At 46.7% G+C, this 26,605-nt stretch overlaps 1 protein-coding gene and 2 long non-coding RNA genes across 4 annotated transcripts; 1 reads left to right on the top strand and 2 right to left on the bottom strand.

Annotated features, from left to right (window-relative positions):
* Window positions 1-10,423: 10,423 nt before the first annotated feature.
* LOC120654550 lies at window positions 10,424-11,287 on the bottom strand. The gene is made up of 2 exons (XR_005667101.1): window positions 10,853-11,287; window positions 10,424-10,766 (listed from the first exon to the last, which is right to left on the bottom strand). It is a non-coding gene; the product is annotated as an uncharacterized LOC120654550 (long non-coding RNA).
* Window positions 11,288-15,814: 4,527 nt separating this feature from the next.
* On the top strand, window positions 15,815-20,105 carry LOC120654549. Its single transcript, XR_005667100.1, has 2 exons — window positions 15,815-19,461; window positions 19,549-20,105. It is a non-coding gene; the product is annotated as an uncharacterized LOC120654549 (long non-coding RNA).
* A 473-nt stretch (window positions 20,106-20,578) lies between these two features.
* On the bottom strand, window positions 20,579-26,517 carry LOC120654545 (beta-amylase 8-like). 2 transcript variants are annotated; one of them, XM_039932114.1, is made up of 10 exons: window positions 26,053-26,517; window positions 25,631-25,852; window positions 25,099-25,173; window positions 24,633-24,836; window positions 24,057-24,251; window positions 23,664-23,828; window positions 22,517-22,777; window positions 21,741-21,953; window positions 21,439-21,661; window positions 20,579-21,256 (listed from the first exon to the last, which is right to left on the bottom strand). In XM_039932114.1, the coding sequence occupies exons 1-10, from the start codon at window positions 26,422-26,424 to the stop codon at window positions 21,228-21,230; spliced, it is 1,959 nt and encodes a 652-aa protein (XP_039788048.1). In that variant the 5' UTR covers window positions 26,425-26,517; the 3' UTR covers window positions 20,579-21,227. The 2 variants fall into 2 exon arrangements, with proteins under 2 accessions (XP_039788048.1, XP_039788049.1); XM_039932115.1 differs by having other exon boundaries at window positions 26,057-26,272.
* Between the last annotated feature and the right edge of the window lie 88 nt (window positions 26,518-26,605).

Genomic DNA, 26,605 nt, shown 5'->3' with positions numbered 1-26,605 from the left:
TTTATTGGATCTTTATTTAAAGCTTCTAAATTTGTGTGATGCGGTTTAGATACTTTTTTTTGGGATTTCTTGCATTTCAAAATATCTTTAAAAGTTTTGCAAAAAATATATTTAAAAATTCACAAACTTTCTAAGGCTTTTCATAAGTTTTTTTCCTCATTTAAATTTGAAACCCACTAGCATATCTGCTTAGGCAAACTCCAGATAATAATTCCTTATGTCGCCAAATTCACGAATTGAACATGTGGCTAGCCGGCTAGGTTTCTTATGATGCAATCTATTCACTGGAATCCTTGATTTGGCATGGGTACTTGTTTTTTGGATTTATTATAAATATTAACGATATTCGCTCATTGGTGACGTACCCACCGATGCGAAGCGTCTATAGTCAGTTAGTCACCTCGTCAATCTTAAGATCTACGTACCGACCTAGTCTATCGGAAGTTCACAGGGATAGAGTTGTGTGTATTTATTCATAATGATAAGTGTGTAGGTGATTCTATGTTTTGAAAAAGAGAGAGAGAGAGGCCAAAGTCATGTCCTAAGAGACGAAGTCGTCAAAATCATGGAATAAAAAAAAACCCAATGCACTCCTAGATTGCATGCCTATATCTTACATTTACGATTTTCTTGGTAATTGTCAGTCTGTGCTATCCACATAAGCACGCGTGTTTGTTTTGAAAAGAAATGTAAGGGGCATCGCAAAAGGTAGGTCCCAGGTAGAAAGACAAGTTATAGTCACCACGAATAATTAATGCGTAATAGAAGACTAATTAAGATGCAATGCCCATACAGTAGTAGAAAAACTCGCATCTATCACGGTTCATAACCCCCTTAGGCCCTGTTTGGTTCCTAAAAGTCCATGAGCTAATTTTAGTCTCTGGATTAAAACAAAAAGTCCCAACCTGTTTGGTTTGAGGTGCTAAAGGGATTAGAGAACATTAAATGAAGTTGTGAAAGGACACAAATACCCTTGCCCAGTCCCCACTTCTTCAACCCCGCTGCCCCGATCCATCCCCGCACTCCACCTCCCGTCGCCATAGCCGCGGCGCTCCTCCTCCTGCCCGTCGGCCTCCTCGCAGCGCTCGCCATCCTGGCGCGCCCCCGCGCATCCCGCTCAAAGGCCGCCACATCCTCATCCCGGGCGGGTCCAGCGCATCGGGCTCGCCATGGCCGCGGCCCGGGAGGTCGCGCGGGTCTCCAAATACCCCTCCCTGCAGAGCCATGCCACGTCGTGCTCCTTCCTCTCGCGGCCGCCGTGAGGAGTTGCCGCCATGCCCCTGGTCTGCACCTCCCTCCACGGCCCGAGCTCGAGGCTCGCCATGGCCGCCGCCGCCATGGCCTCCGAGCTCAAGCAGGAGGCTGGCCGAGCTCCGCCGCCGCAGATCCACTCGAGGCCGGCCGGAGCAACGCCGGAACGAGGGAGGGGAGTGAGCAGGCCGAGCTCGGAGCGCCGCCGCCATGACCCCGCGCCCTGCCGGCGAAGGAGAGGAAGGGAGCTCCGCGGGGCGCGCACGGGCGCCATGGGCGAAGTCGTCCATGGTGGAGGCGCTGGGATCTGCAGGTGGCGGCGACAGCGTTGTTGGCGGCGTGGAGATGCAGGCGGGTGGAGCGGGGGCGCAAGTGGCGCTGCAGGCGGGCGGTGCAGGCGGCGGCCTTGCGCGGGTGGCGCAGCGGCGTGGATCGGGAGGGGGAGCGGGTGGGGGTCACGGGTGGCCTAGGCTCGCGGTGGGTGGACCCAGGGGCAAGGGTAGAGTGGAATCTAGATCTAAAAGTCCCAAAAAGCACCTCTTGAGGGACTTCTCAAGTTTTAGCCCCTACCAGGTTTTTAGTTCCAAAAAATCTCCCCTATTTGGGTTTTTAGTCCCAAAAGTCCTAGGGATTTATGAAAAAGTCCCTGTAACCAAACAGGGTCTTAGGGCAACTTTAGTGTATAGGCAACTAGAAATTACTAAGAAAGACCACGTCAGCTAGTAAAGTTGTGATGCATATTGCTCCAACGTTGTTCCACCATAGCTAATGCTAAGATGGGTCCCACACGGAATAGCAAACGGCTATTTCTCTGGGCTGGCCCACCACGTAGGCCAACGACCTTCCTTCCACCCAACCACTAACATTTGATGTTCCGAATAAATTATTCTTTGCATCGGGTGCTGCATGTTGCCTCCGGTACTATGAGGCATGGAATACCTTACCAACGGTAAGGTATTTATCAGTGGAGCCCGGTAGCGATAATCAATACAGATTATCGTTGATATTGGCTTCGATTATCATGATAATCACGATTATCGCTAAAATCGGCTTCGATTATGAGTCGATAATCATTGATTATCGATCGATAGTGCAATCCCTGCTATGAGGTGCTAGTAGAGCACTGCCACTTTAATGTATCGCACTTTCACTTTCTTTTTCTCTCTCTTCTTAGCACTACCTTAGTATCAATGTTGGAGCTGCCCTTAGTCGTGAAGAGTCACTCAGGACTTAGTTCCCGCGCGACTAAAGGGGTACCTTTAGACCCGGGTCTGTGAGCTCAGGATATCAGTACACCTATAGTCCCGGGTCGTGTTACGACCGCTCGTAACTTCCTGCTACATGCATGGTGGGCAACCAAAATAAGGCCTTCCAAATTACCAGGTGAAGTAGAGAGGAGACGACGTCAGGCTGGGCGACTAGCTTAGGCGACAATGATGCAATGTCTTTGTGATTATATTTGACGGGCTGGTGGAAGAGGAAGACCCATGGATCAACGCGTTAAAAAGAGTAGTGGCTGTAAATAACTTTACGACCTGTCCAGTGCGCGCGAAGCTGCGCAACAATCAAAAGAGGTTGAGATAATGTGAAGAATATGCGATGCACCCAGTGGGAAATAAAGAGAAGAAATCAAACGAGCTGAGTTGGGGCAGTCAGAGCTGCTTTATTTATTTCGCGGTTTCTGGTTGTTCAGTGTGTGGTTGGTGTCATTATCATGATAAGCTAATGCTGAAAGAAATGAAGAGATGCGAAGGAGGTTCAGCGACAAATTTGGGCCTTGAATCCTTGCAGAGGCTAGCCAAGGTTATTGGGAACGTACGTCCGGTAATAGCGCCTTTTCACCGCAACTAGTAGGGGTGGGCAATCGGTCAGACCGAACCGATCGGTTCGGCTCATCAATCTTTTCCAAAGTTTGGTCTTCAGAAACTTGAGCTCGATCGGTCTTTTCTAAAACACAGAACCAAGACATTTCGGTCTTGTTTAGTTCGGTTCGGTCGCGGTCATAACCGAACTAACCGACCACTGCAGGAACCAGTAAAAAAGACATGTGATAGCAGAATGAATTAGAAATTTTGACAACATTTTGCCTCTTTCAAAGCACAAATCACAAGCAGCACATAGTAGATGAAAAGACCATTACAGAATTACAGTTGTTTATATATCTAGGGTTAACACTTATTGGCCTGGCCTGTTTTTGGGCTACGTAATGGGTCTTATACATAGTTCGGTCAGTTCGGTTAACCGAGCTCAAAGACCAAACTAACCGTAGAAAGTTCGGTTACCTAGGACCGAATTGCTGACCGAACATTTCGGTCTTGGTCCCAATCTTTTCGGTTCGGTCTTCGGTCCTCGGTTAATTATGCCCAGTCCTAGCAACCACACAAAGAGATGCATGGAGAGGCGAGCGAGCACACACACAGCATTTGAGCAGCATGCATGATGAAGATATATATATATATATAGTATAGTTGAACCGGTTAGAACGAACTAGTTGATCATTAGATACGATGTTGCGTGCCGCGCGTAGTCGCCCGTGTTGTTCCCGAGCCCCTGCGCCACTACGACGACACACGCCGCGCGTCACGCACACGGGCAACGCGAGGTGAGGAAAGGGGAGGAGGAGGAGGGGGCGCAACAGGGAGGATGACGGCCGGCCTCGGGAGCGTGGCAGTGCCGCCGGCGTTGGAGGCGGCGGCGGCACGAAGCCCCGGAGGCGAGATGAGCGGGAACATGTCGCCGCCGTCCCTGTGTGATGCCGAGTGGGGAGAGGCTCGCCGCGGCGCGGCGTGTGCCTCTCGAACTCACTCACTCGCAGCACGGTGGCTGCACGTCTCCCTTCCCACCATTCACCATGGGTGCTTGAGGAATGCATGCGTTAGTAGCCGTTGGATCCTGAGATCTATGGCTTCCACTAAACCAAGGTGCTCTGGTTCAAACCATTTTTTATTCTGATTTCTAGTTTTTGATAAGGAAAAAAAACGAGAAACGGTTTTTAGCATGGATTCACAATTTCTCTCCAAAAATTGTTCGTGTTTGGTGGGATTTCTTCCAGTTTCTAGCGAGAAACTAGAACAAACCGTACCAAATAGGTCTGGCGGAACTAGGTCAAGTTTTTCCTACATCAATTTGGTGCACATTACACTAAGAGTCTGAAGCAAGCTAGCGAGTCTGAAACGAGTTGGGCCTCCGCGTCGCCCTCCGCACGGGGCGACTCGGCGGCGCCCCCAGCCTCCGCCGCCGCGTAGCGCCCATCTCCACCTCTCTCCTCGCCGCCGTCGGAGGTGTCCGCCCGGAAGCCCGCGCAGCCCCGAGGAAGACGGTGGCGAGGACTTCGCACGGACTTCGCATGGGCTGGCCGCATCGACGCCCCGAGGAAGCGGAGGTGGCGTCCTCGCTTCTTGGCATCCTCAGCGGTGACGGTGCGGAGCGCGGGGCTGCGCGCGTCGGCGTGGAGCGAGCTGCCCTCGCGCGGCAGCGGCCTCGACGCGGGGCGTGCGGCGTCCGTGCGGCCGGCGAGCAGCCGCGGCGGGGGGCTCGCGGCAGCATCGGCGTGGTGGAGGCTGAAGGCGGCGACTGCGAGCTTGGTGTCCAGAGGAACTGCACGGCCGGGGTGCTCGCCGGTGCGGTCGGCAGATGGCGAGGCTGGTCGGCGGGGCTCCTCCGGCGACTTGGTGGCCGGATCGATCATCCCCATGGCCGGTTCTGCGGCCGTGGGGGACGGCCACGCGTGGACGGGGATGCGGGCGGCGGTCCGGTGTCCGGGGACCCCCGTCGTGTCGGGTGTCCGCGTGCCACGGAAGCGGTGCCGGCGGCCTCGATGCAGGGCGTGGTGCCCGGTGCGTTTGTCGTTCCTGGCAGTGGCAGCGACAATGCGGGGCGCAGGGCCGCGCGCGGCGGCGGTGTCGGCGCGGGGCTTGCGCGCGGTGTCGGCGTTGGCGTGGGGCAAGGTGCCCGCGCACAGCGGCTGCCTCGGCGTGGGAGTGCTTCCCTCGCGCGGAGGCGGCCTCGATGGCGGGCGTGCGGCATGGTTGCGCGACACTACTTGCAGCGGTCAAAGTGGAGGTGCAGTTCGGCGGCATGGCGTGTGGAGGCACGGCGGCGGTGTCGTCCCGGACGGGCTGTCGTGGCCTTGGTGTCGGTTTTGTCACGCCGTGCGCGTGCAGTTTGGGGTTGGAATGCTCTGGGCGAAAGCCCTCGCCGGCGTTGCTAGTGGGATGACAGCGGCGTCCTTGACGTCGCTTTCCTCGTTGGGGTGTCATTTTTGAGCTATAACTCTGCTGCACTGGGTTCTCTGGGTGAAAACCCTGTCCTCTGATGAGCGACGGCGGCGCTCTTGGCGTCGTGCCCTTCTTGAAGGCGTCCTCTTTAGAGACCCAGCTCGGTGTGTGGCTTCGCCGGTCCTTGGTCATTAACGGCTTCTGCTAGGGGTCGATATTTCCGCTGCTTGGCAAGATGGAAGGGTGTTGCTAAGCCCACGCGGAGGCGATCGCTGTCTTGGTGGCGGCCAGGGGTTGTTGCTTGATTGTCGGTTGACTGCTTGAAGCGGACCGCAGCGGCTGGTGTTGCTTGGCAACGGACAGTGCGGTGTGGGACGACGTCGGATGATGGCGCTCGCGGCACCGGCATCATGGGACAAGTTGGCTTGCAGCGGACTGTGGCGGGTTGCGCAGCCTGGCTGTGGCCTCCTGGTGCGGTACAACGTCCAAAGATGGCGCAAGCGACTTCCCTGGCTTGCCGTTATGACGGCGGTGGCTAGATGCGAGGGTAAAGCAACGAGGCGAAGTCGAAACTGAGGCGTTGGCATGGCGGTTTGTTAGAGACCTGGGGGAGTGGGGCATCTTTGCTCACCACTCCGACGATGACTTCTGAAACAGATCCTGGGTGTAGAGTTATGTGACGGGTGTGGCGAGGCCCCCGTGCGTAGACGTGAGAGGTGGAGTCCAACGGCGGAAGCGGCGAGGCCCCCGCGCGTTGTATTATCGTGGCGGCGACTGCGTGGCAGTCTACGAGTGGCTCGGATCCGGTGTTGTTCACTTCGTCGGGTGGTGCATTTGGTTGCAGCGGCATCACGGCGAAGGATCCTGCATGGCGGCGACCCTCTTGGTGCGGTGGTGTCCGCCTCTTCGTTCTTTTTCAACGTCGGGTCACACCGAAGTTTTTCGACGATTGCAAGAGTGTGAAGTGCGGATGGGTGCTGCTATACTGTTTCGACTTTGTTGCCATTTTGTGTGGAGTGGTTACCACTGGGCCTCTCGAGGTAGTTTCGAGTTCTCCTCGTATTGATGACCCAATTCAACAAAGTGAGTTGAGTTGTTGTGTTCCCCGTGTTGACGTCCCAATCCAACCAGGCGAATCTTTGTTTTTTCAATTTCTTTTTGTTTCCTAGCTATGGCCTCCCAGGGCCGTAGACTTGTATTTTCTCTTCTATATCAATGAAACTCGCAGTATCTTGTGCGGTTTGTTCAAAAAAAAATTTGGTGCACATTCATAGTCAACACGTCACTCTTCCTACATCAGTGCACATTCAAAATTTTTGTAAATCGCTTGCATGGTGTACTAAATATAGTCGAAAAATAAATCGCACTACACAAATGAACTGTAAATCGCGAGACGAATCTAATGAGCCTAATTAGGACTTGATTAGACACTAAATTGCTACAATAATGCTACAGTAAACATGCTCTAATGATAAATTAATTAGGTTTATTAGATTCGTCTCGTAATTTACAGTCGAGATCTATAATTAGTTTTGTGATTAATTTATATTTAATATTTTAAATGTTAAAAATTCCCTTCCAAAAATCCAAAATGCAAAGTGACCTAATCCAGGCCTTTGGGCCAGAGCTGCTGCGCCTGGCAACTTGCCGTGCCGACGGAGCATCCTGAGAACCGCAGCCTGGACCACACGCGCCGAAGCGGCGATCCAACGCCGCGCCGGCGTGTCGCCGGATTCACCGCTCGACCATCGGCTCCCGCCACAAAGCTGAGCCGCGACGAGATCCCATCTCCTCCACAGCTTTCCGGCCCGGTCGACCCCATCCCGTCCGTCCACCATCCATGGCGACTGGCGATTTGGCATGGCCCGAGCTGAACAGTTCCAAAGCTGCTCACCTCACAAGTCGCCAGCAGCCGATGGGTTGGAGTCACCCGCGTCGGCGCTCGCGCTCCCGGGTTCATCGAACCTAGACGCCTTCCCGGCCCGCGGCCTCCCCGATAAATACGCGTCCCCTTCGCCTCCGTTGCTCATCGTCATCGATCAAGCATTCAAGCCATCAGCGCAGTCTACCCGGATTCGAGGTTTCCATCTCGGCAATGGCGCCTTCCGTCCCCACCGGCGCTGCGACGCCGTCCCGGGGGAAGGGCGCGGCGGCCGCGGAGGAGGCGGAGCTCCTGCGGCGGCGGAACGCGGAGCTGGAGCGGGAGGTGGCGGCGCGCGGAGACGGCCGAGGAGGCCGAGGAGCGGCTGTGCGTGCAGCTGGGCGAGGCCGAGGTGGAGGCCGTCGAGATCGCGCGCGCGTACCAGGGCCGCGTCGAGGAGCTCGCCAGGGAGCTCGCCGCCGCTCGCCGGGCCGCCGCGGCCAGCTCATCCTAGCTAGCAGCAGCAGCCGCCGCCGCCGCAGCGGGGCGGCCCAGCTGCCCACCAAGCGCGTCCTCGCGACGCCATTGATTGGCTTCTCTTGGATTCCTTAGCACACGAGCAGAGCAGACAGCAGAGGGCATGTCGCATGTGCCATAGAAGTAGAGCGAAATCAAACGTAAAGATGAGTAAAATTTATGGAAATCAAACGGGATTCGATTCTGGTTCTTCCGAGTGATGAGCATCAATACCAATGGCGCTCGATGGATCTGATGTTCTCGCGAAGACGACGCATGCTTCATCAACTCGAGCCATCTACTATCAGTGAAGCTCTGACTCCGGTGATGCTGATCTGAATGTTGCATTAAGGGTGTGTTTAGCAGAGCTCCAACTCTGCCAAATCAGCTCTGGAGCTGCTGCTCCACCACAGAGCAGCTCTACCATGGAGCTGGGCTCTTATTTTGGAGCTGCAGAAATGTGTTTGGCAAAAGTAACAACTCCACCTCCGGAAACATTTTGGAGCTGCAGAAATGTGTTTGGCAAAAGTAACAACTCCACCTCCGGAAACAGAGGTTTTGATTGGATTTCCCTTCTTTGCCCTTGTTTTTTTTGTTTGCTGTCCTTTTCTCCCTTGCTGCGCCTATACTGGTGCATGGCGCAAGGTGGATTTTTTTTTCGAATAACAAATTGACATGCCATACATTTGATTATATAACAACTTTGATCATCACAATCTTTTAACACACATCAATTGTTCAAATGCTAAGAAATATTTCACTAATCCATTACAATCTAGTTCCACCCAAGAGCGAGTGTTGTGGCAATTTCATCCCGAAAAGTATCCATACAAGTGGCACTGGCTTCCGCAGTAGATGTATCTGATGCGTCTACTGGAACAGCAAATCGTTTGTACCTATTCGGTATGGTAGGCATAAAATTAGGATCACGATCAAACCGAGCGAAGTCTGCATCCTCACTGTTATGCTCACGAATGAAATTGTGGAGGACCATACAAGCAACCACTACCATTTTTTGCTTCCACATGGGGTAGTTCCCCATCCTGTAAAGAATTTGCCACTTCATTTTCAATAAGCCAAAAGATCTCTCAATCACATTGCGAATTGATGAATGTTTGCGATTGAATTTTTCCTTCGGGGCTCTAGGTTCCGTACCTCTATGCCACTCAGGCATATGATACCTCTCACCCTTATATGGTGCTAGATAACCGGGGCGATTAGGATACCCCTCGTCAACCACGTAATATTTACCTACAAATGATAGAAAAAATTAATAACATAGTTTCATGGTTAATGGAAGTAAATTAATTATTGACATTATTTTTACCTTTTGGAGGATGCAGAAAGAATTTCTCGTCCACACTCAATGCATTGTATAGCACACTTGTGTCATGCATAGATCCCGGTTGTCCCGTTGACACATATGTGAATCGCATATCGAAATCACAAATGCTAAAACATTTTGGGTGGGTATCCCTGTTTTCCCAATATACCTCACTTGCTCATCCGGTGGAAGTGAAACCCGAGTATGTGTGCCATCAAGTGCTCCAATGCAATATTTGGAATATGGATATGCCCGCTTATCATACCTTATCCTCCTATGGATCCTATGAAAATTTGGGCCTTTTGGCCTAATGAAATCCTTTGCCATGTCCATCAAACAGTAAAGAACATCTTCAAATTTTCTACTAATAGTTTCACCGGAGTGCTTGAATCGATTTTGACATTTTCTGTTGGACTCATTTCCCGCACAAATGAATAATAAAATGCCTAAACTCTCTATAGTTGACATGTGCAGCGATGCTTTCAACCCATACCTCTGAACCAATAGCCCATGGAGGTCGAAGAAAATTTCTGTACTCATGCGCAGTTGGCTATGGCATTCTCCAGGAGTGTTGAAAAGCTCCAACATAAACCCCATTCCACTTGTCGTAGATGTCCTTGTAGGGTTTTTAGTAAGAAACATGTCAACATATATTTGACCCAGCATAGCACCTCCTAAGATCATTTTCAAAAATTCCTCATTCTCGTCACTAGAATCATCACTAGACATCTGCAATAATTAATAAAATGAGAGGATGTCCAGCAAAAAATTATACATGACATATAATTAATGCCACATGACACAGATAAATAATTTCTCCACATGACCACATGACACAACTAGATAATTTCTCCACATGACACAGATAGATCATTTGTCCTCACGACATAAATAAATAAACGGTCCACATAAGTTGACACCAAGCTAATTTGTCCACATGCCATAAGTAAATAGAAAATAACATCCATATGGCATAAATAAAATGACTACACAGATAAACCCCTGGCACTAGACTGAAGTCATCACTTCCCAAATATCATGTCATACTTCCTCTTAAGCCAATTGAACCTAGCCTCATTGGTTGGAATAGTCATGAACATTTCCCTCTGTTCTTTCTTCACAAACAGCTCACTTGCCACAAAATGCTCATCACTCCCAAGGTCAGCCCCACATGCAATGACATGTTCCATGACTTGTTCAATGGTTATCCCTGCTTGCCTAGAAGACACAAAAGATTGAGCACTCTCTGATATCTTGGAAATATGTTCTTGTATAACAAGTGCAGTGGTAGACTTGGGTTTCTTGTTAGGTTTTTCAAGAATAATATGAGCCTTTCTCTTAGCATTGCCAGGTGTAGGAGAGACTTCCAAAACCTCATCACCATTGTCGGAGTCAATATCAGCACTCATATCATTTTCTTCATCATTGTCGTCCAAGCCAATATGAGGGGGGCATCTCCACTAGGGGGTATGATCGGGTTGGAAGACATAGGATTCCAATGATCTATCTCTTCATTTATGATGCTCCCAAACATTACATTCATCTCATCTTCATTTTGGAGAGGCCTATTCTTAAATTTCCCGATGCCAGGTATGTCCTAAATAATCAAACTATAGTAAGCAATTGTATTATATTCAAATTATAGAAATAAAGAAAAATATTAGATGCATGAGAAGTGCTCACATTTTTTGTTTTTTTCCACCACTCGGCATCCATGTTGATAGTTCCCTTGTCCCAATTCCAACCGGTTCCGGTTTGTTTCCTCATCAATTTTCTCCAAGCACCTAAATCAGCCTTCAACTTGTCCCATTTGTTCTTAAGTTGAGATTTTTTCAACATAATATCGGTACACTGAAAAAACCTTTCATTCACCTCGGTATAGCCCACATTATTCAAATGAGTGTTTGGCCTATTTCCTTTTCTAACTTGTTCAGCGAACAACTTGCAAACAAGTGCGGTATGCTCATCATTCCAAGCCATTTGACCACCCTATCCATGATTCTCCATAACATTGTTGAAATTTGCTAAGACAACACATGTATGAAATTCTAGATAGAAGAAAAATATACCTCATCATCCCTTGATTTTTTGTTGCCACGTCTGCTACCACCGGATGCCGATGCCGCACCGAACGGAGTTCCGGCCATGTCTCCCGGGACGTGCTGGCTGTCAGCCATTCCCAGGACGTGCTGGCCGGCGTCCACGCCCAGGCCATAAAGGCCAGCCGCACCGAGGCCTTGCCGCTGACCGGCGTCCGCGCCTAGGCCTTGAGGCCCCGCCGCGCCGAGACCCTGCATACCTCCGGCCGCCCCCAACGCCTTCATGGCCGGCCGCGCCGCCGCCTGCAGACGCCGGAGGACGGAGGCCAACCCTAGGGTTTCTTTTGTGTTGATTCGAGGAGGAAAACAGAGGAGGCGGAGGTGGAGGAATCGATCCTGCCAGCACGGCAGATCGCCGGCGACCCGGACGCCGTGGTGGCTTGCAGCGCCGGCGACCAGTGCCGCGATCGGAAGAGGAGGAGAACAGGTGCCGCGTCGGGGAGAAGAAAAGGCGCCGTGGGAGCGACGGGGAAAAAACGAAGGGGTATGTGTAACGGATGGCAAAGGTGGGTAATTTCCACCAACTCCACAAAACTAGAGTTTTCAGAGTACCCCTTGACATGCTCCATGAAATTGGTGGAGTTGGGAGCCAGATCCATGTTTTTGAGGATCTGGAGTTTCTGGAGCTGAGGTGTTTGGCTAAAAAAATTTGGAGTGGAGCTGTTTTTTAGGATCTGGAGCTGCTTGTAGCCGTACCAAACACGGTCTAAATTCCTTTGAGCTGCGAATAATGGAATGGAATTCATGTCAAGCTCGTCGCGTCGATTTGGAAATGGGGGCCTGGCCCATGATTTTCTTTGGGCCAGTTGTTGGTCGTGCCCCCATTTCCGGGCCAGGCCGAAGATGTTCGAACTCCTCATCCCATTTTCAAATGCCAAGATTTCAGCCCAGCCAAGTGCCCTGTCGACAAGTGTTTCTCTTCTCCTCTCATTTGCACGGCCAATCACCCTCGTCTCTGCCGAATCTTTCTTTTGTCAGCGGCCAAACTTCTTTTTGTCAACAAATAGCAGGAGAAAGCTCTTCCAAAAAAGAAAAAGGGCAACAAGGTGAAAATGTGAAATGAACAATAGATAAATCACGAGAAATGGATTTATTTTATTATTAGTGGGTTGATCTTGGTTAAAACGCATGCGAGAAAGGGTCAGCTTTACACGTTTGGAGGATGCACTTTAAACGTGTCAACCATAATACCAGAAAGCACTCGGCTGACGAGTTTCACGTCTCCACCTACACAAAATTTCAAAGGGGAAATACAGTTGGAGACGAAAATGAATACGTGCTTGCTTGCACTGCTGCACACGATTAAAAATCGGGCGCCCTTTCTTTTTTTTTTTTCACGTGCCCGATCCCTCACGAACGCTGACACATCATCTCATCACTGCCTTTCCGATCGACGCATTGCAGTAGCACAAATATAAAGCAAGTCGACGCCACCTTTCCTCTGGTTGCTGCACACACACACACACACACACACACACACACACACACACACACACACACACACACACACACACACACACACAAAAGCAGAGCCTTTAAGTGCCTGATTATATTTTTGGTTAATACTTTGCATAAAAGAATACTAATCTGGCCTTGCCGGCGAACACGTATGTATGTACTACTAGATGCTGTCGCGAATCACGCAAAGGCACACACTTTTTGCCGCCCTCTCCCTTTTTTCTAAGAAAAATAAAGACATAAAACATTTTCGTTTTTTTTTTGGCCTGCTGGATGTGTTCAAGCCATTCAGTTGAAGCCATTTCCTTTTTCCTCCTTTTTTTTCGCTTCGTTCATGTGAGGGCCGGGCCAGCACACGAGTCCGCAAATGGCAGAGGGCATCACATTCACTTCGCACACCCCGTCTTTATTCTTGGCCCATCGATCGTGTGATCGTGTTGCGTGTGCCCACAAGGGATTCCTGTGCTTGCCCATGTGAGCAAAGATTCTCACCACGGCTCTCCAAACACATCACAGTTTTTTTTTTTGCTCCATGGGTCCGGAGAAAAAAAGATCTGGGCAACTTTTGCTGAAAGATATGATACGAGCAGCATCTTGTTGACTGTTCTATTGATGCTTGCACACTTCAGAGTTATCGACAATTTCAGGTCTTTGTCACTAATGGCATGTGCTGGACGAGAGGTTAAAACTTTTAAATGTGATGATAGTTAAGGGGGAATAGGGGACGGTGAAATGATGGATAGTGGAGGAACTGATGTAGGGCTTCTAGAAGACCTTCTTGGGCGCATGTTTAATTTCTTCATTGGTTAAAGAATTCCCTTTCAAGTTATTAGGCGGCCTAGCAGTAGGAACTCTCAAGGCAAAAAAGTTAGGCCCTACAGGTCAGTGTAGTAAAACTTGTACATTCTTTTGTTAGAAAACCACTGTACAGAGCACGAAAAATAAATTCTGGCAACGCATTTGTAAATTCATTTGTAAGAAAATTGGGAGAGCTGCTGAAAGGGGAAAATCATATATGTTCAATACTAAGTATCTGTTTTTTTATCTATATGAAAATGTTATTTTGCTCTCCCTAGAAATGATATCTACTTTTGTTAACTGTTTATGATCAATTTCAAGAATCTCTTAAGAAATCTAGAAAATATGTATGATTCACATAATGCTTGCTCACGAACAGATTGCCAATCCTTACAACTCCTTATTCAATAGGCCCATCCCCCATCCCGGTTTGGATCACCAATTACTCGTTCCCTACCAACATAACCTGGCTTGTTGTTATGTCCTAAATCTTATCCACTAGCTAGACTTACCAACATCGTATATAACCGGCCTCCATATAGCTACCTTCACCATTAATTGTTATTGATGACCCCTTATGTGTGTCAAGAGCCAATGCAAGTAAGTTGATGAAGAAAATTTCCTACAGTACCCATCACATCGAATCTTCGGACACATGCATGGAACATTAAATGCAGTTAAAAAAATAACTAATTGCATATTTAACTGTTTCATACGAGACAATTTTTTCCGCAAACTAAACACAATGTAAATATAATTTTTTGTTGACCTTTTGATTTGTTCTTGATGTTCCTTTTCATTTAAATATATTATTGGAAGGCAAGGATTACTTGTGCAAACGATTGCATCCCTATTTTCAAGTGGCTACCATGATCTTTGTTGTACTACTCATGGTTAACACCGTTATTCGTTAGATATACTGCAGAATGGATACTCTCCATTTTTTTTAGAAAAAAAGATTGCTCCCCAGGCAACGCTTGACATATCTTCTTACAATTACCATATATAAATTCTATAGCACGAACCAGGGCTACAACTAGGACAATAGCCTTGGCTCTGCCAGATGCCATTACTTTTTTTTTTGAAGGTTACCAGATGCCATTACCTGCCTTCACAGTTGCTGATGATGACCATATTACCTAGATCCAGAGCAAAAGTTGATGAAGAAAACACATACATCTTGTCATTGGCAAGGTGATTTGGTCATTGTATCCTTTGTTTTCCCTTGTAAGGAATGGAGTGACCAAGGTTGTGCATATACTGATAGTTGTGCCCTACACTCAGTGGTGGAGCGTGAAGAAAAACTAGGGGGGCCAATTCATAGCGCCAACACAGACACCTATACAAAAGTTCATGTAGAAAATTTTTGACAGTATAAACAAGTGCAACTAGCATCTAGCCAGAGAGAATCAATTTAATCAGGAGTGGCGTGCAGCTGTTGCTATGCTGTATGCGGTCATGCATATGTGTAGATAGAGTTCAGGAGGAGACAGACATGCAAAATTTCACCAAGCAAGGGGGGCCGGAGCCCAGTTTGACCTCCACTAGGCTCCGCCCCTGCCTACACTTATCGATATATCTACTTTGCATTACCATTTGCTTGTTCTACTCTATAGAAAGTCTCCCTCTCTCGAGGGGTATATGATAATCGATCGTTGTGTACAATCACATTCAACCTTATTGTCGGCAAGGCTAAAAAATCTCACTGCCAGCACACAAGTAAACATCAAGTTCATTTCTCACCAACCATCATATATATACTCCATGTCTCCATTCCTTTGGAAAAGGATGAAATTATTGCTTCCCAAGAGATCATACACTCTCAAGCTTGATCAAATTTATACAATAAATTACCAACATTTATTTCTTCAAATAGATTTATTATGCAATATATTACATAATTAATCCAATGATAATTATTTTGTAACATAAATGTTAATACTATTTTGTCTAAATTTAGCTAAACTTAAATTGTTTGATTTATGGAAAACGAAACTTGTATTTCTTTTTGACACCGAGAACAGAGGGAAAACACACAGCAGAGAAGAGAAAGGATGGATCCACCCACCATAAAAAGAAGGAATCAGAAAAGCTGGGGAAGCAAAACTACCAAAGCCCTAAAAAAGCAAGGCGCCCCCTTTCCCTAAAGCCGGCGGGGAGGAGCGGCACATGCTCTCGCTGCGCGCCCGGGCCCACCTCCCCCCGCACCCTAATATTCTCGCCGCGAGCCCCGGCCCGCTCCCCAACTATAAAATCCCCGCCCGCTCCTCTCCCCGGTCTCCACCACCACCCACCACTCGCCGAGCAGTCGCCGTGCCTGCCACGCCTCCTCTTCCTCCCACTGCCCGCGCGAGCCACTGAGCGAGCGAGCAATTCGGGAAGCTCCTCGCCTCGCGTCTCCCCGCCGCCGCGCCGCCTCGGACTCGCTTGGTGCAGATCGGGACCCGACGCCCGCGCCGCCGGGACGGATCCCGCCTTGCACCAAGTGAATCGGAGCCGGCACAGCGATAACTGCAGCTCGCCCGCCCGCCCCGGCCCCCCCGGGCCGCGCCGCCGCCGCCCGCGCTACTTGATTACCGAGTTGTTGGTTTAGCCCGCTTGTTGCCTGCGTTTCTAGGATCGGCGATGGTTGTTGGTTGCTGTGATTCTCTCTGTCGCCGTGGAGGCCGTGGAGGTTGATGGCAGGGTGCCTTGCGGATCTCTGCCCAGGTTCAGCATCAATCCGGATCTGGATCTGGCGCTTAATTTCGGTAGTATCATCCAATTGATTGGATGATCCGTTCTAATAGGCAGGACCCATCCGTTTAGTAGATTACTTATCTTTTTATCACGGCAATTTTCTGTCCATAACGCTTACTGCAATTTCTCATGGCACAGGGGAGGCTTGGATTTCTTGCGTGAGCGGTAAAATTGGGTCGCCGAGATGCCATGTCTAGATGGTCTCGGCTAGATTGGGCTGCATATATAGAGATTAATTGATCTAGTTGTTATCTGATCCCTTTTACTGCTAGGGATGCACTGTGAGCCCTGCAAGGTTGAAATTATGGCGCAGCAAGCATTTAAGTGCTCGCGTATGCTTTATTGAGCTCATTCGCTGTAGTCTGCAGAGTGGCCTTTGTGGCACATGCTAATTCTGGAAATTATGATACCTGACAATATGTTTCTGACTAGCTTTATTCATGCCAAATTCAGTTGAGTTGATTGAATGATTCTCATATGTATTGCCGTTGTTAGTGGTTTACGCCAGATCCATGAGGCTTGTATAGGAGTTAACGTGAGTAAATGCATATAGCCCAAATAAGCCTAATCCAGGTCAAATGGGCTACTAGTTTTGGGTTTGCTCTGCCCGAATGTTTAGAACCTAACCCACAAGACCAGACTTGGCCAACATGGTTTAATTTGGCGGGATAAATACGGAGAGTGAAGCTCAAATGCAATCAGAAAGAAAAAAAAACAGTTCCTTTTAGTTTGATATGAAAAAAAGGAAACTAGTCCCAACTGTATGAGTAAAGGAAGTGGAGCAAGTAACGGAAGCTTAACGGGTTTTTTTTATTGTTACTTTGTGGATATCTGATTACATAGTAATTATCTCATTTACTTGTTTGGCTGGCTTACTTTGCTTGATTTGCTGTAACCTATTATTGGAGTTAGTTACAAATTACAATTCTGAGACAGCCAATTGTTCAACCCATTGAAATAGAGACCTAAAGAGTAAAGCCTGGTGCGCCAAACAAGCTGAGCCTGGCAAAGGCTAGTTTGAAATTAATTCCAATTCCTAAACTAGGGTTATTATTAGCTATATATGCTTAACAGCTTGATGACAAACTACTTTCACGGTTTATAACTTTATTTATTGTATCAGTTATGATTGAAATATTAGCCCTATATGTGTCTAAGTAGTCTGCTAACGTAATGAATGCATATGGCGGCATGCCGCATAATTGTACCTTGCCCTATTATTCTACATTCAGTTGGAAGGTTACTTTTTTTTTGTAGATTATTCATGGTTTCATTTGACGTTGCAACTTCATTCTGGCGGACATTGCAGAACATTCCATTCTTCAAGAAAGTTTCAACTTTACCTGTGATGACAATGAACAATTGAAAGCAGCTACGATGGGATAGTTTGAGGTTCAATCCTTTTGGGGTCATTTGATTCTTGATGGTTATGCATATGTAATTCTGTATCAATTTCTATATATGGGAAATATATGAGTTGATTTTTCTGGATGGATGTTGTGATCTGCTTTGTTTAAATGGTACTCCTATATCTAAAATAATTTCTGATAAATGGATAAGTTTCAGGATTTGGTTCAACTGTAGTGCCACTGATTGGTCTAGTTGTGTAGGTAGCTTCCTAGATGGACCTTTTTCTATAAACTACATCGGTACCAACCAACTTTCCTTGTTACATACGACTTCCTATGAGGTGATGTCTAGAGGATCGTTTTTGGATGAAACCTAGAGCCTAGAATCATGGTGAAATTGTTGCATGCATCAGTACTACTTAGCACCATGAAAGCTAGGATTTGCAGTGGAAAAACTGTTTCTGGGGCAAACGGGAAATATGGTTTGTTTCTATTATTAGCTGGAAACTCCACCCAATTTCCAGCCTCCTGAACCAGTCAGTTTTGATATGTGGATTTTCCAAATCTGATTTCCTCTTTGATTTAAAGTTATACTCGTTTCAGTCCGGTTGGCAATCTGACTCGTTTCAGTTTGTGCCTGTGAACTGCTCCTAATTGCCAGCCCCAAACTAGTCTGGTTTGGGATCTGAAATATCACATATTTTTCTCTACCAAGATTTAAAGTTTGATGCAGACATTAGAAATAACTTTGAGGTGTTTTGGGGCACTAGGTTAGGGTATTAGGGGTACCATTATTCTCATGGTTTGGCTGAAAAAGCAGGGCTGACCAGTCAGTTACTACATTCTTTTAACCTGGCAGCATCATGCTTAGGATTTAAGCTAAGACTCGTATAATTGTGATTCCAGTTGTCGGATCCATATCATTACGGAAATAATGATGTGCTATTTCTACTGAAACAGATCCATGTAGTGGGAGCTTGTTAGAGCTCTTTTTTTTCATCAGAGGACAAATATTTTTAACTGCTATAGGTGTTCAAACATCTTTTTTTTTTTAAGAAATGCATCGAAACATCTTGTCCATGAACTTAGCAAACTCAACTTTCATCATGATTTTGAGCATACTACTATATATAGTTGTTGATGTTGTAGTGCCCAAGTGGGCATTGGGTTCTTTTTTTTTTACCTTTGAAAAGAGGGAGTCAGTGATTAGGTGTCCAGGAATATATGCTCGGCGATCAAGATTCTTTTTCCGTCAGGAAGAGGGGGGAAGAGACAAAGTAGCCGATTGGCACTAGGTGGCCGACTGGTCGTCCATGGCTGGCATTTGAACTTGTTCCAGGAAAAGGGGATTCCCTCCATCTTTGAGCTGGAGCTGATGAGCGAGGTGGAGTAATTTTTAGTGGTTGGAATATTTCCGCTAAAGCCACGACAGCCGCCCAGGAGAACATGTTCTGAAAAGCTGTCGAGGAATATTAATATCCGAGCCTGATACCGCCTGGATTGACTTGAATGAATGAGCAGAAGCAGAGCATGGTGGAATTCCAGCTCCGGGTAGATTGTACATTGGTACCGTGGTCCAGATTGGTGGCGGTAAAAAATTTCACTGTTTTACAGTCTTCATATGTTCTCAGACGCAGACCATGATGGTCAATATTTTGTTTCATCCTGTCGTAATTTAGTTATGATAAGCATGGTGGCTGTAGAAACCTTGCTCCATCCTGCTGTAATTTTCAGTTCATGATGAACACATTGCTAATGGATTTACTTTCTCCAGTAGGAGCTAGATCAACATAAAGTTGTTATTTTTCATGTGGCGCTGGGACATGCATGGCACAACTTGAGCAAATGGGTCAGCACTCAGCACACACAGATTCTGAGTCTCTTCAACATGGATTTGTCTTTTCCTTCATGCTAATGAATTCAAATTCAAATGCAGTTCTCTGTTCCTCGTAGTTTTAGAATCAATGGTTGGGTCAGTGGAATTCTGGAATCGTTTTGATAAGCTGTGGTTACAGCTGAACCATGATCCTGCTGGGCACTGTACAAAGCCGCAGCTCAGCCAGGGGGAAGGGAAGGAATACATGACAAACTTGACAAGGACGCGGTACTTGATGGGAAATCTGTACGCAGCTGCGACTGCGATCAAACATGGTGGGCTCTGCTGCTCAGTTGATCGAGCTGGTGTCCTTTGGCCTCCAGCGCGTGAAAAGCCTAGGCTGCTGCTCGTGCTCATCAGGCCTGGTCCCCTGCCTCCCATGCAAAAGCTTTCAACTCAGCCGCTCCCCTTTCATTCGGATCTGTGAACTCCATGGGAAATTATCTTCCGGAGATGTTGCTGTTCCCCTCAAGATTACTGTGCCCCCTTCTGTTTCATCCTGTGCAGGTGTTGCCCCTGTCATAGCCTGTGCAGTTGTCTAGATAGTCTCAGTGAAATGGAATGAAAAAAAAACTCGTTGGTTTGTATACAAATGGTTTACTTTGCCGGCTTCAAAATTTGATGGATTTTTTTAAAGAAAGATTGAATTGATGTGTTGTCGTTATCTTTGGTAGAAAATTTGGGGCTCTGATGGAGCAGCTGGTGCCCAAGTAAAATATCCTCAGGTTCGCAGACCTGATTCACGTTCTGCATCCGCTAAGCGTAGCTCGCTTCACTTGATGGGTACTTGTTGTGAGTGAGACGACAAATGCATAAAGCATCTGGGCTCAGGCTTGGCTGTTCTCTCCCGGACGTCGAGCTGAACCAGTTCAACAACTCCTCATCATGCCACATGTCAGTGAGACATCAACGTGCGTGTACAAATTTATATGGTCGTTAAGTTCAAAAAAAAATAAATTATACGGTCGCATTGCATATACGAGCAAGATACTGCCACGGTACTGGAGTTGTAGATGTTTACCATAAAGTGTTGGAAAAGAAAGTGTCCAACTACTCGAGCAAATGCTGAAAAGCTGCCCCAGCGTTCATGAGCATTGAAAAGCACAAAGGAGCGGCACCGTGCTCTGAATTTGCAGGGCGCATATCTGCCGCCCACGACCATCCGATGCAATGTTTATGGGTCCAGGCGTCCAGCAGTCAGCTCCATGGGGCACAAAGATTGGGCTGGATGAATAGGATAAAGTCATAAGTGGCAGGGGCCATCGTGACTTTCCTCTGGCATCAGACAAGTCATAGGTCTTCAATATACTAAGTGGTTCAGCTAGCTTCAACAAGCAAATCTGCTCGGTCACTGGTTCGGCTTCTTGATTACTTTTGCCTTTGATATCAGGCTCACTGAGTGAGACGATGGTGACACATGTAATAATCTGCCATGCTGTTTTCTGGCACAAGCATGGCATTTCCATTGCAATGTTGCCAAGCTCCATGTTCTCCATAACTATTACAGCATGCGTTATGCTATCTCTCGTGGAGGTGCCTCTATAAAAGGTCTGCGACGGCACCTGCCCAGTTTGACCAGTAAACAAAGCCTAAATGGCTGACGTGCAGGCATCAACTGGAATATAAACTAGGTGTTAATAGTAAGGCAGTGAATCTGAATATCCACCATTCACTTGAAAAGTGGCTGGCTGAAATCCGAAACCACCTCCTCTGTTTCACTGTTGGGCCAGCAGGGAAATTCAATCTTCTCCGTTCTGGGGAGCCTCGCCTGTGGATAAAATCATCTACACAGTTATGGATTCACAACCTTCTATGTCTTCAACATATATATTACATCTTAGCCGCAGCTTGCACAAGTCATGAATGGTCATTAATAATAATAGGTAAGAACTATGTTAAAGACACTACCATGACAACGATAAGTTGTGAAGTGACAAAACTGATACTAACCGTGCATACACTTGACAAATGTACGAAGTTCTGGATAGCAAGCGTCTCTCTGCAAAAGGAACGGAGGCTGTTGACGGTATGCAAAGAACGATGCATGGTGGCGATCTGGATCATTCCTAGGCTTTGCTGTGTCAAGGATTTGAGAGTACATGTCACCATCAAGACACGGAAGAGCACTCTCTATACATAGAGGCAGTCCATGATCCCATGCTGCATTCATCACCTGCACAAATTTTGTGTGTACTGAAATTAGCCCACCAAACTTACGAAACTTGCCTACAGAAGAATTTAGAGCATCTTACCTGCCAGGTTAAACCTTCTGGATCCGCAAATGCTTCATCATTCTCCTGAACTGTAAACTCTGCCCCATAACAAACAAGCTTAAGAATTATAGAATGCTTCTTGAGCATTTTGAGAACCGGAGAATATCCATCTCTGTTTGTTGGATTGTAGAATCCTGCTGTAAGCTCTGCAGCATGGCTTGCAGTTCTGTACCACCAATAGATAGATGGAATCTGATGAAAGAGGTTAACCTTGTTATGGAACAGCCAAACAGTAAAACAAATGTCGCAAAATGTGTGCAACAGCTGTTGGACTTATCAGTGCAGTAAATTATACAGTGTAAGTATCTATTGTATTATTGCATAACAGAAAAAGCATCAGGCAAATGCACGCTAACATGATTTTCACAAGTTTGTCCAAGACTAATGGATTCAGTTTCTTTTCAGCCTACGAACCAACTTTGTGTGACAGCCTCCTTCAATCTAATGATTGGCATTCTGATTAACTCAATATCCAGGGTTTAGGCGGATATCGATCATTCAAGTTTGACTTGAACTGAGTAACCTATCGACCATATTCTAGACACTCGGCTGCTTTAGACACTCGAGCAGTGTGGTTCAATATAGAAAAAACTAGAAAATTTATGCTACATTTCTGCAGTTTGTTGGGGTCATGACACCAACAAACATCTCATACAGGAAATAAACCAAAGGGTACATGCTCTCTTGGGAAATCAGCAAGAGAAGAATGGTACTTCAGAATCAAAACAATAACTCTACAAACCAGCGTTACATACCTTCACAACTATTTCCGCTCCATCAAATGCAAGAGCAGCAAGCGAGAGAACCTGATCCACATGATCGATGAGGATTCCAGAATACCAGTTAAGGAAAAAACGTCCATAGTAGCTGTCATAATCACCTCCATCACAAAAGAAGCCAGTTTCATGTGGTCTTGAGTTATAATAGCCAGCATTATCAGGTCCACGTGCCCAAAATAGATGACCCCGTGACAGCGCTGATTGGCGTAAATTCTTTTGCATGTACCTGTCATAACACTGTCAACAATGGAAATCAATAAAGGAAATGCAGCCAATGTATCCCAAAGAAAATATAAAGTTATATGCATTGCACCATTATACATCAGAGATGCACTTAACACTAGATTGTAGTAGTAATCCAAGAGTTAAATTCAAGTCATACACTGGGCAGTAGAATCTAATTAATAGATCAGACAGAGAGAGACAGGGTGTTGCATAGTGACCAAATTTATTGCAGCCTTTTGAGAACCCAGAGACAGGGTGTTCATAGTGACCAAATCTATTGCAGCCTTTTGGGAACTTGTTACCAAGTGCAAAATGTTCTTTATAACATATTTCTTGGGAGGTATGCCTCTTTATGCTAATGCAAGAACTGCAAATCCCTTGTAGAATCTCAGCAGCTTGTTATGGTAGAATTTGTGGAGACAAATGAATGGTGAAAAAGCTAATTCCACTGATCTCAAGATTACACATATATAGGGATTACACACGGTAGATGTTACATCTAACATAAATGTAATGTTTCAATTCTTCCTCTAATAGCTCAATAAACATGGCTGTTACAGCAGCCTTAACAATGGCTGTTACTATTGCCTTAACCATGAGTTTCATGGCCTCAATTGTAACTGATGTTTTGATGAGATCAAAAAAAGTATTGTAACACAGCTTAAGTGCCCCATACTCACCATGGTGATGCACTACAAACCTTGCTGGTATTTAATAATTACTATGACACACATAGTGACTTATATATGATTTATTCAAGAAAAATATGAGGTTCATACCTCTCATGTCCACTTAATAGAATGAACCAGTTAGAAAGGGGAAAAGATGGAATGGGAAGATTAGTCCTGAAAGAACACCCTTGCGAATTTGAATTTGGTATTTAAGTGCACGTAAATACCTGAAACTCACCAATACCAGGATATTTCCAGCCCATTCTTGCTGGGAATGAAGGATATCTTAGCTCCCCTGAAGCACCCAATCCAATTTCAATAGCAGAAATAAGACCCTCTTCGGATAGGTTTCTGAATTCCGTATGGAAGCTCCTCATGAAATCAAAATACACCTGCAGATAGATTATCTCATGAAGCCTCAGTGTACTAGTTTTTCCTTGACTTAGAGTAGGGCATAAACAAGAAAGATGGGTAGAAGGTAGGTACCACAAGGCATAAAGATGGGAAAATGATGAACTAACCAACATAATGTAAGGAGAATGTCTGTCCTAGTTCTTGTAAAATGGTAAAGAGAAAAAACGGTGAAGAGAGAAGAAAATTTACCAAGGATGACCCAATACCTCAATGCCAGTTCTCCCTCGAAGGACTCGTTCTTTGTCAATCCCCCAGGAAAGGCATTCTGTATTTCTTCTCCCTTCGCGATCCGTGAAAAATATATCCTGGTTCTCTTTTGCAATTTCCATGATCCACTTTGGGAGAGAGATTAACACATCACCAGATCCAGTCTCTCCAGATCCATGGAATGACAACACAACCTTAAGACATTTGTCAAAGAACACTCATTAGCCAATGTAAACAAGTCTCCAAAAAAGGAGAAGTGGGAAAGTTTACAGAACTTCCTTTTGCAAGGATGTAAAGTATTTTGCTGCATTCGATAGTTGATAGAAAATACATCATATAAACTAGAGATCCATTTCTTTTATGTCATAGACATTAGAACTTAGAATTCTATGAATCAAAGTCCCTTAAGTTTCTATAATTTGTTTAGAATTTGTCCTCCTATAGGAGTAGACATCAAGCATAGACTGAAATAATACAACTAATCATCTTTTAACATACTGTGTCCAGAACTCAATATCAATGCCCTACAAATCAGTACTAATAATGCACAGTAAATTTAGACAGGTATTCCTAACCTGAACTTTCAGCTTGAACTCTTTAATTATACCAAAAAGGTCCCTGTACCCAGACCACTCATATTTGCGAGGAATCCAGGCTTCCACGATACCCCACCAACAGTCAACAACGACCCCATCCACGTTCAAAGACTTCAGATGCCTTAGTTCAGCACGTACACCCTCTGGGTCTACCAATTGACAGTGGCTATTGATAATGCCCATCTGCAGGAAACAGTAAAAGCATGAACTTGGTGCTGGGTCACAACTCTGGAAGTACTGTGAATATTCTGACAGAAATAATCCTGGTGCTGGCCTTCTCAGTTCTCATGATTTATTTTAAAAGCATATAAGCTTAACAAGGATGGAATTGCGTATAACATGTCAAATAAAGGCAATATTGCTTAATGATAGATAATAAATGAACAAATTGACACCACCAAGTTATATATCAGACATCAAATCAAGAAGTTTGCTGGGAACTTACAGGCAGAGAAGCATAAACTGGTATATATGGAGTTTTTGTGTAATCACCTGCCAACATTGCCGATGATCTCAGTAACTGCAAGAGATTCAACAGTCAGAGAAACATTGTTAGTTTAGCATAGTCTCTAAAAATGGTAATGTACTACTGAAATCGTCATATGATGTGACTAGAACGCTATTGCAAAATGGAACTTAGAACATTGTGAGCTATAATATGGCCGTGACAGTAGTTGATACTCGTAAATGAAAGGAACACAGACCGCAAGTCATTACAAAGAACAATACAATAGGCCCTGAGTTCCTATCAGCAGGATGAAGTGCAGAATTATGTTATCAATTTATGCCAAATCAAATATTGTTTCCTTGTGAGATACAGAAATGCGAGATGTACATTAGTAAAAATCTCTTGCTCAATTGCTTGAGCAACACAAAAGAGAGGTAGAGCATGATGGGCATATTGCAGTAATAACAAGTATTTTGTCGCAACATATCAGCATAATGGGCTTACTATTCCAATACAAGATGAAGCTCACCTGGTTATTGTCCATACAATTGAGAGAATTGACCGAACTGGAATTCCCAAAGTTCTCGGTTTTAATGCTTCGCTCTGCCACAACTGAGTCTAGTGATGATGGTGACAGACTATCATCTGTTTGTAGGGCCGAAGCCTGAGAATCTAATGGTGTTCCGATGGCGTAACTGTTCAGAGCGTTGATGAAAGCTGGCGTATCCCCAGAAGCTACTTGAAACATTCCCTGATACACAAATAACACCAACAACAATCTGTTAGGACAGCACTACTAAAGCTTTCCTGCGAAGCAGGTACTACAGTGCTAAAATTAGCATGCAGAGTCTGCAGTATCTAGAAATTAAGAAGAACAAAGGAAACTAAATTGCAAGCCTTCTAAGCAGTAAGCAACATATGCAAAAGCAGAGAGGTAGAGGGTGCTCGGACCAACTGGGGAGGAGGAGGCAGGGGTGGTGGTTGGTTCGAGGAGCGGAAGGTGGTGCCATCGGGGTGCACGGTCCATCCGGCGGCGCGGGCGAGGGCGGCGAGGACGTCGTTCATGTCGGCGCGGGCGGGGAGCGGGAAGTTGCCGTGCTGCCGCAGCCCGGCCAGCATGCGGCTCGTGATGGCGCGCCGGTGCCGCTCCCGCAGCTTCGTCCGCTCCTTCTCCCGCTCCCGCTCCCGCTCGCCCCGCCTCCGCGGCGGCCCCGCCGCCCCGGCCGACGGCGCGGGACCCGAGGCGAAGCCGCGCGGCCGGCGCTGCGGCGGCGGGGACGGCTCCTCCTCCCCCAGCGGCGGGTGCGGGAGCTTCATGCTCATGGATCGCTGCCACCCCGCCGGCGCCGGCGCCGATCTGCGGCCGCAAGCTAGTGGCGCCGCATGCCCGCAGCTGCTGGTGCGGGAGTGGGGGTTTCCTCTGCGGTTTGACCACGACTGGACTGGACCCATTTGCCACGTGTCCACTCGATCCTGGCCGTTAATAAAATCAGACGGTGCGCGT

This window comes from Panicum virgatum, chromosome 1N, assembly GCF_016808335.1.
Source record: "Panicum virgatum strain AP13 chromosome 1N, P.virgatum_v5, whole genome shotgun sequence".
NCBI classification, from domain to species: Eukaryota; Viridiplantae; Streptophyta; class Magnoliopsida; order Poales; family Poaceae; genus Panicum; species Panicum virgatum.
This window is presented reverse-complemented; position numbering and strand designations above follow the sequence as displayed.

Excerpts from the sequence above, each read along its gene's own strand:
- LOC120654545 (XM_039932114.1), bottom strand. The coding sequence starts at position 26,424 with ATGAGCATGAAGCTCCCGCACCCGCCGCTGGGGGAGGAGGAGCCGTCC. Across the intron at positions 25,853-26,052 it reads TGCCTCCTCCTCCCCAGTTG|GGAATGTTTCAAGTAGCTTC; the intron begins GTCCGAGCACCC and ends TTTGTGTATCAG. Across the intron at positions 21,257-21,438 it reads ATTTGTCAAGTGTATGCACG|GCGAGGCTCCCCAGAACGGA; the intron begins GTTAGTATCAGT and ends TTTTATCCACAG.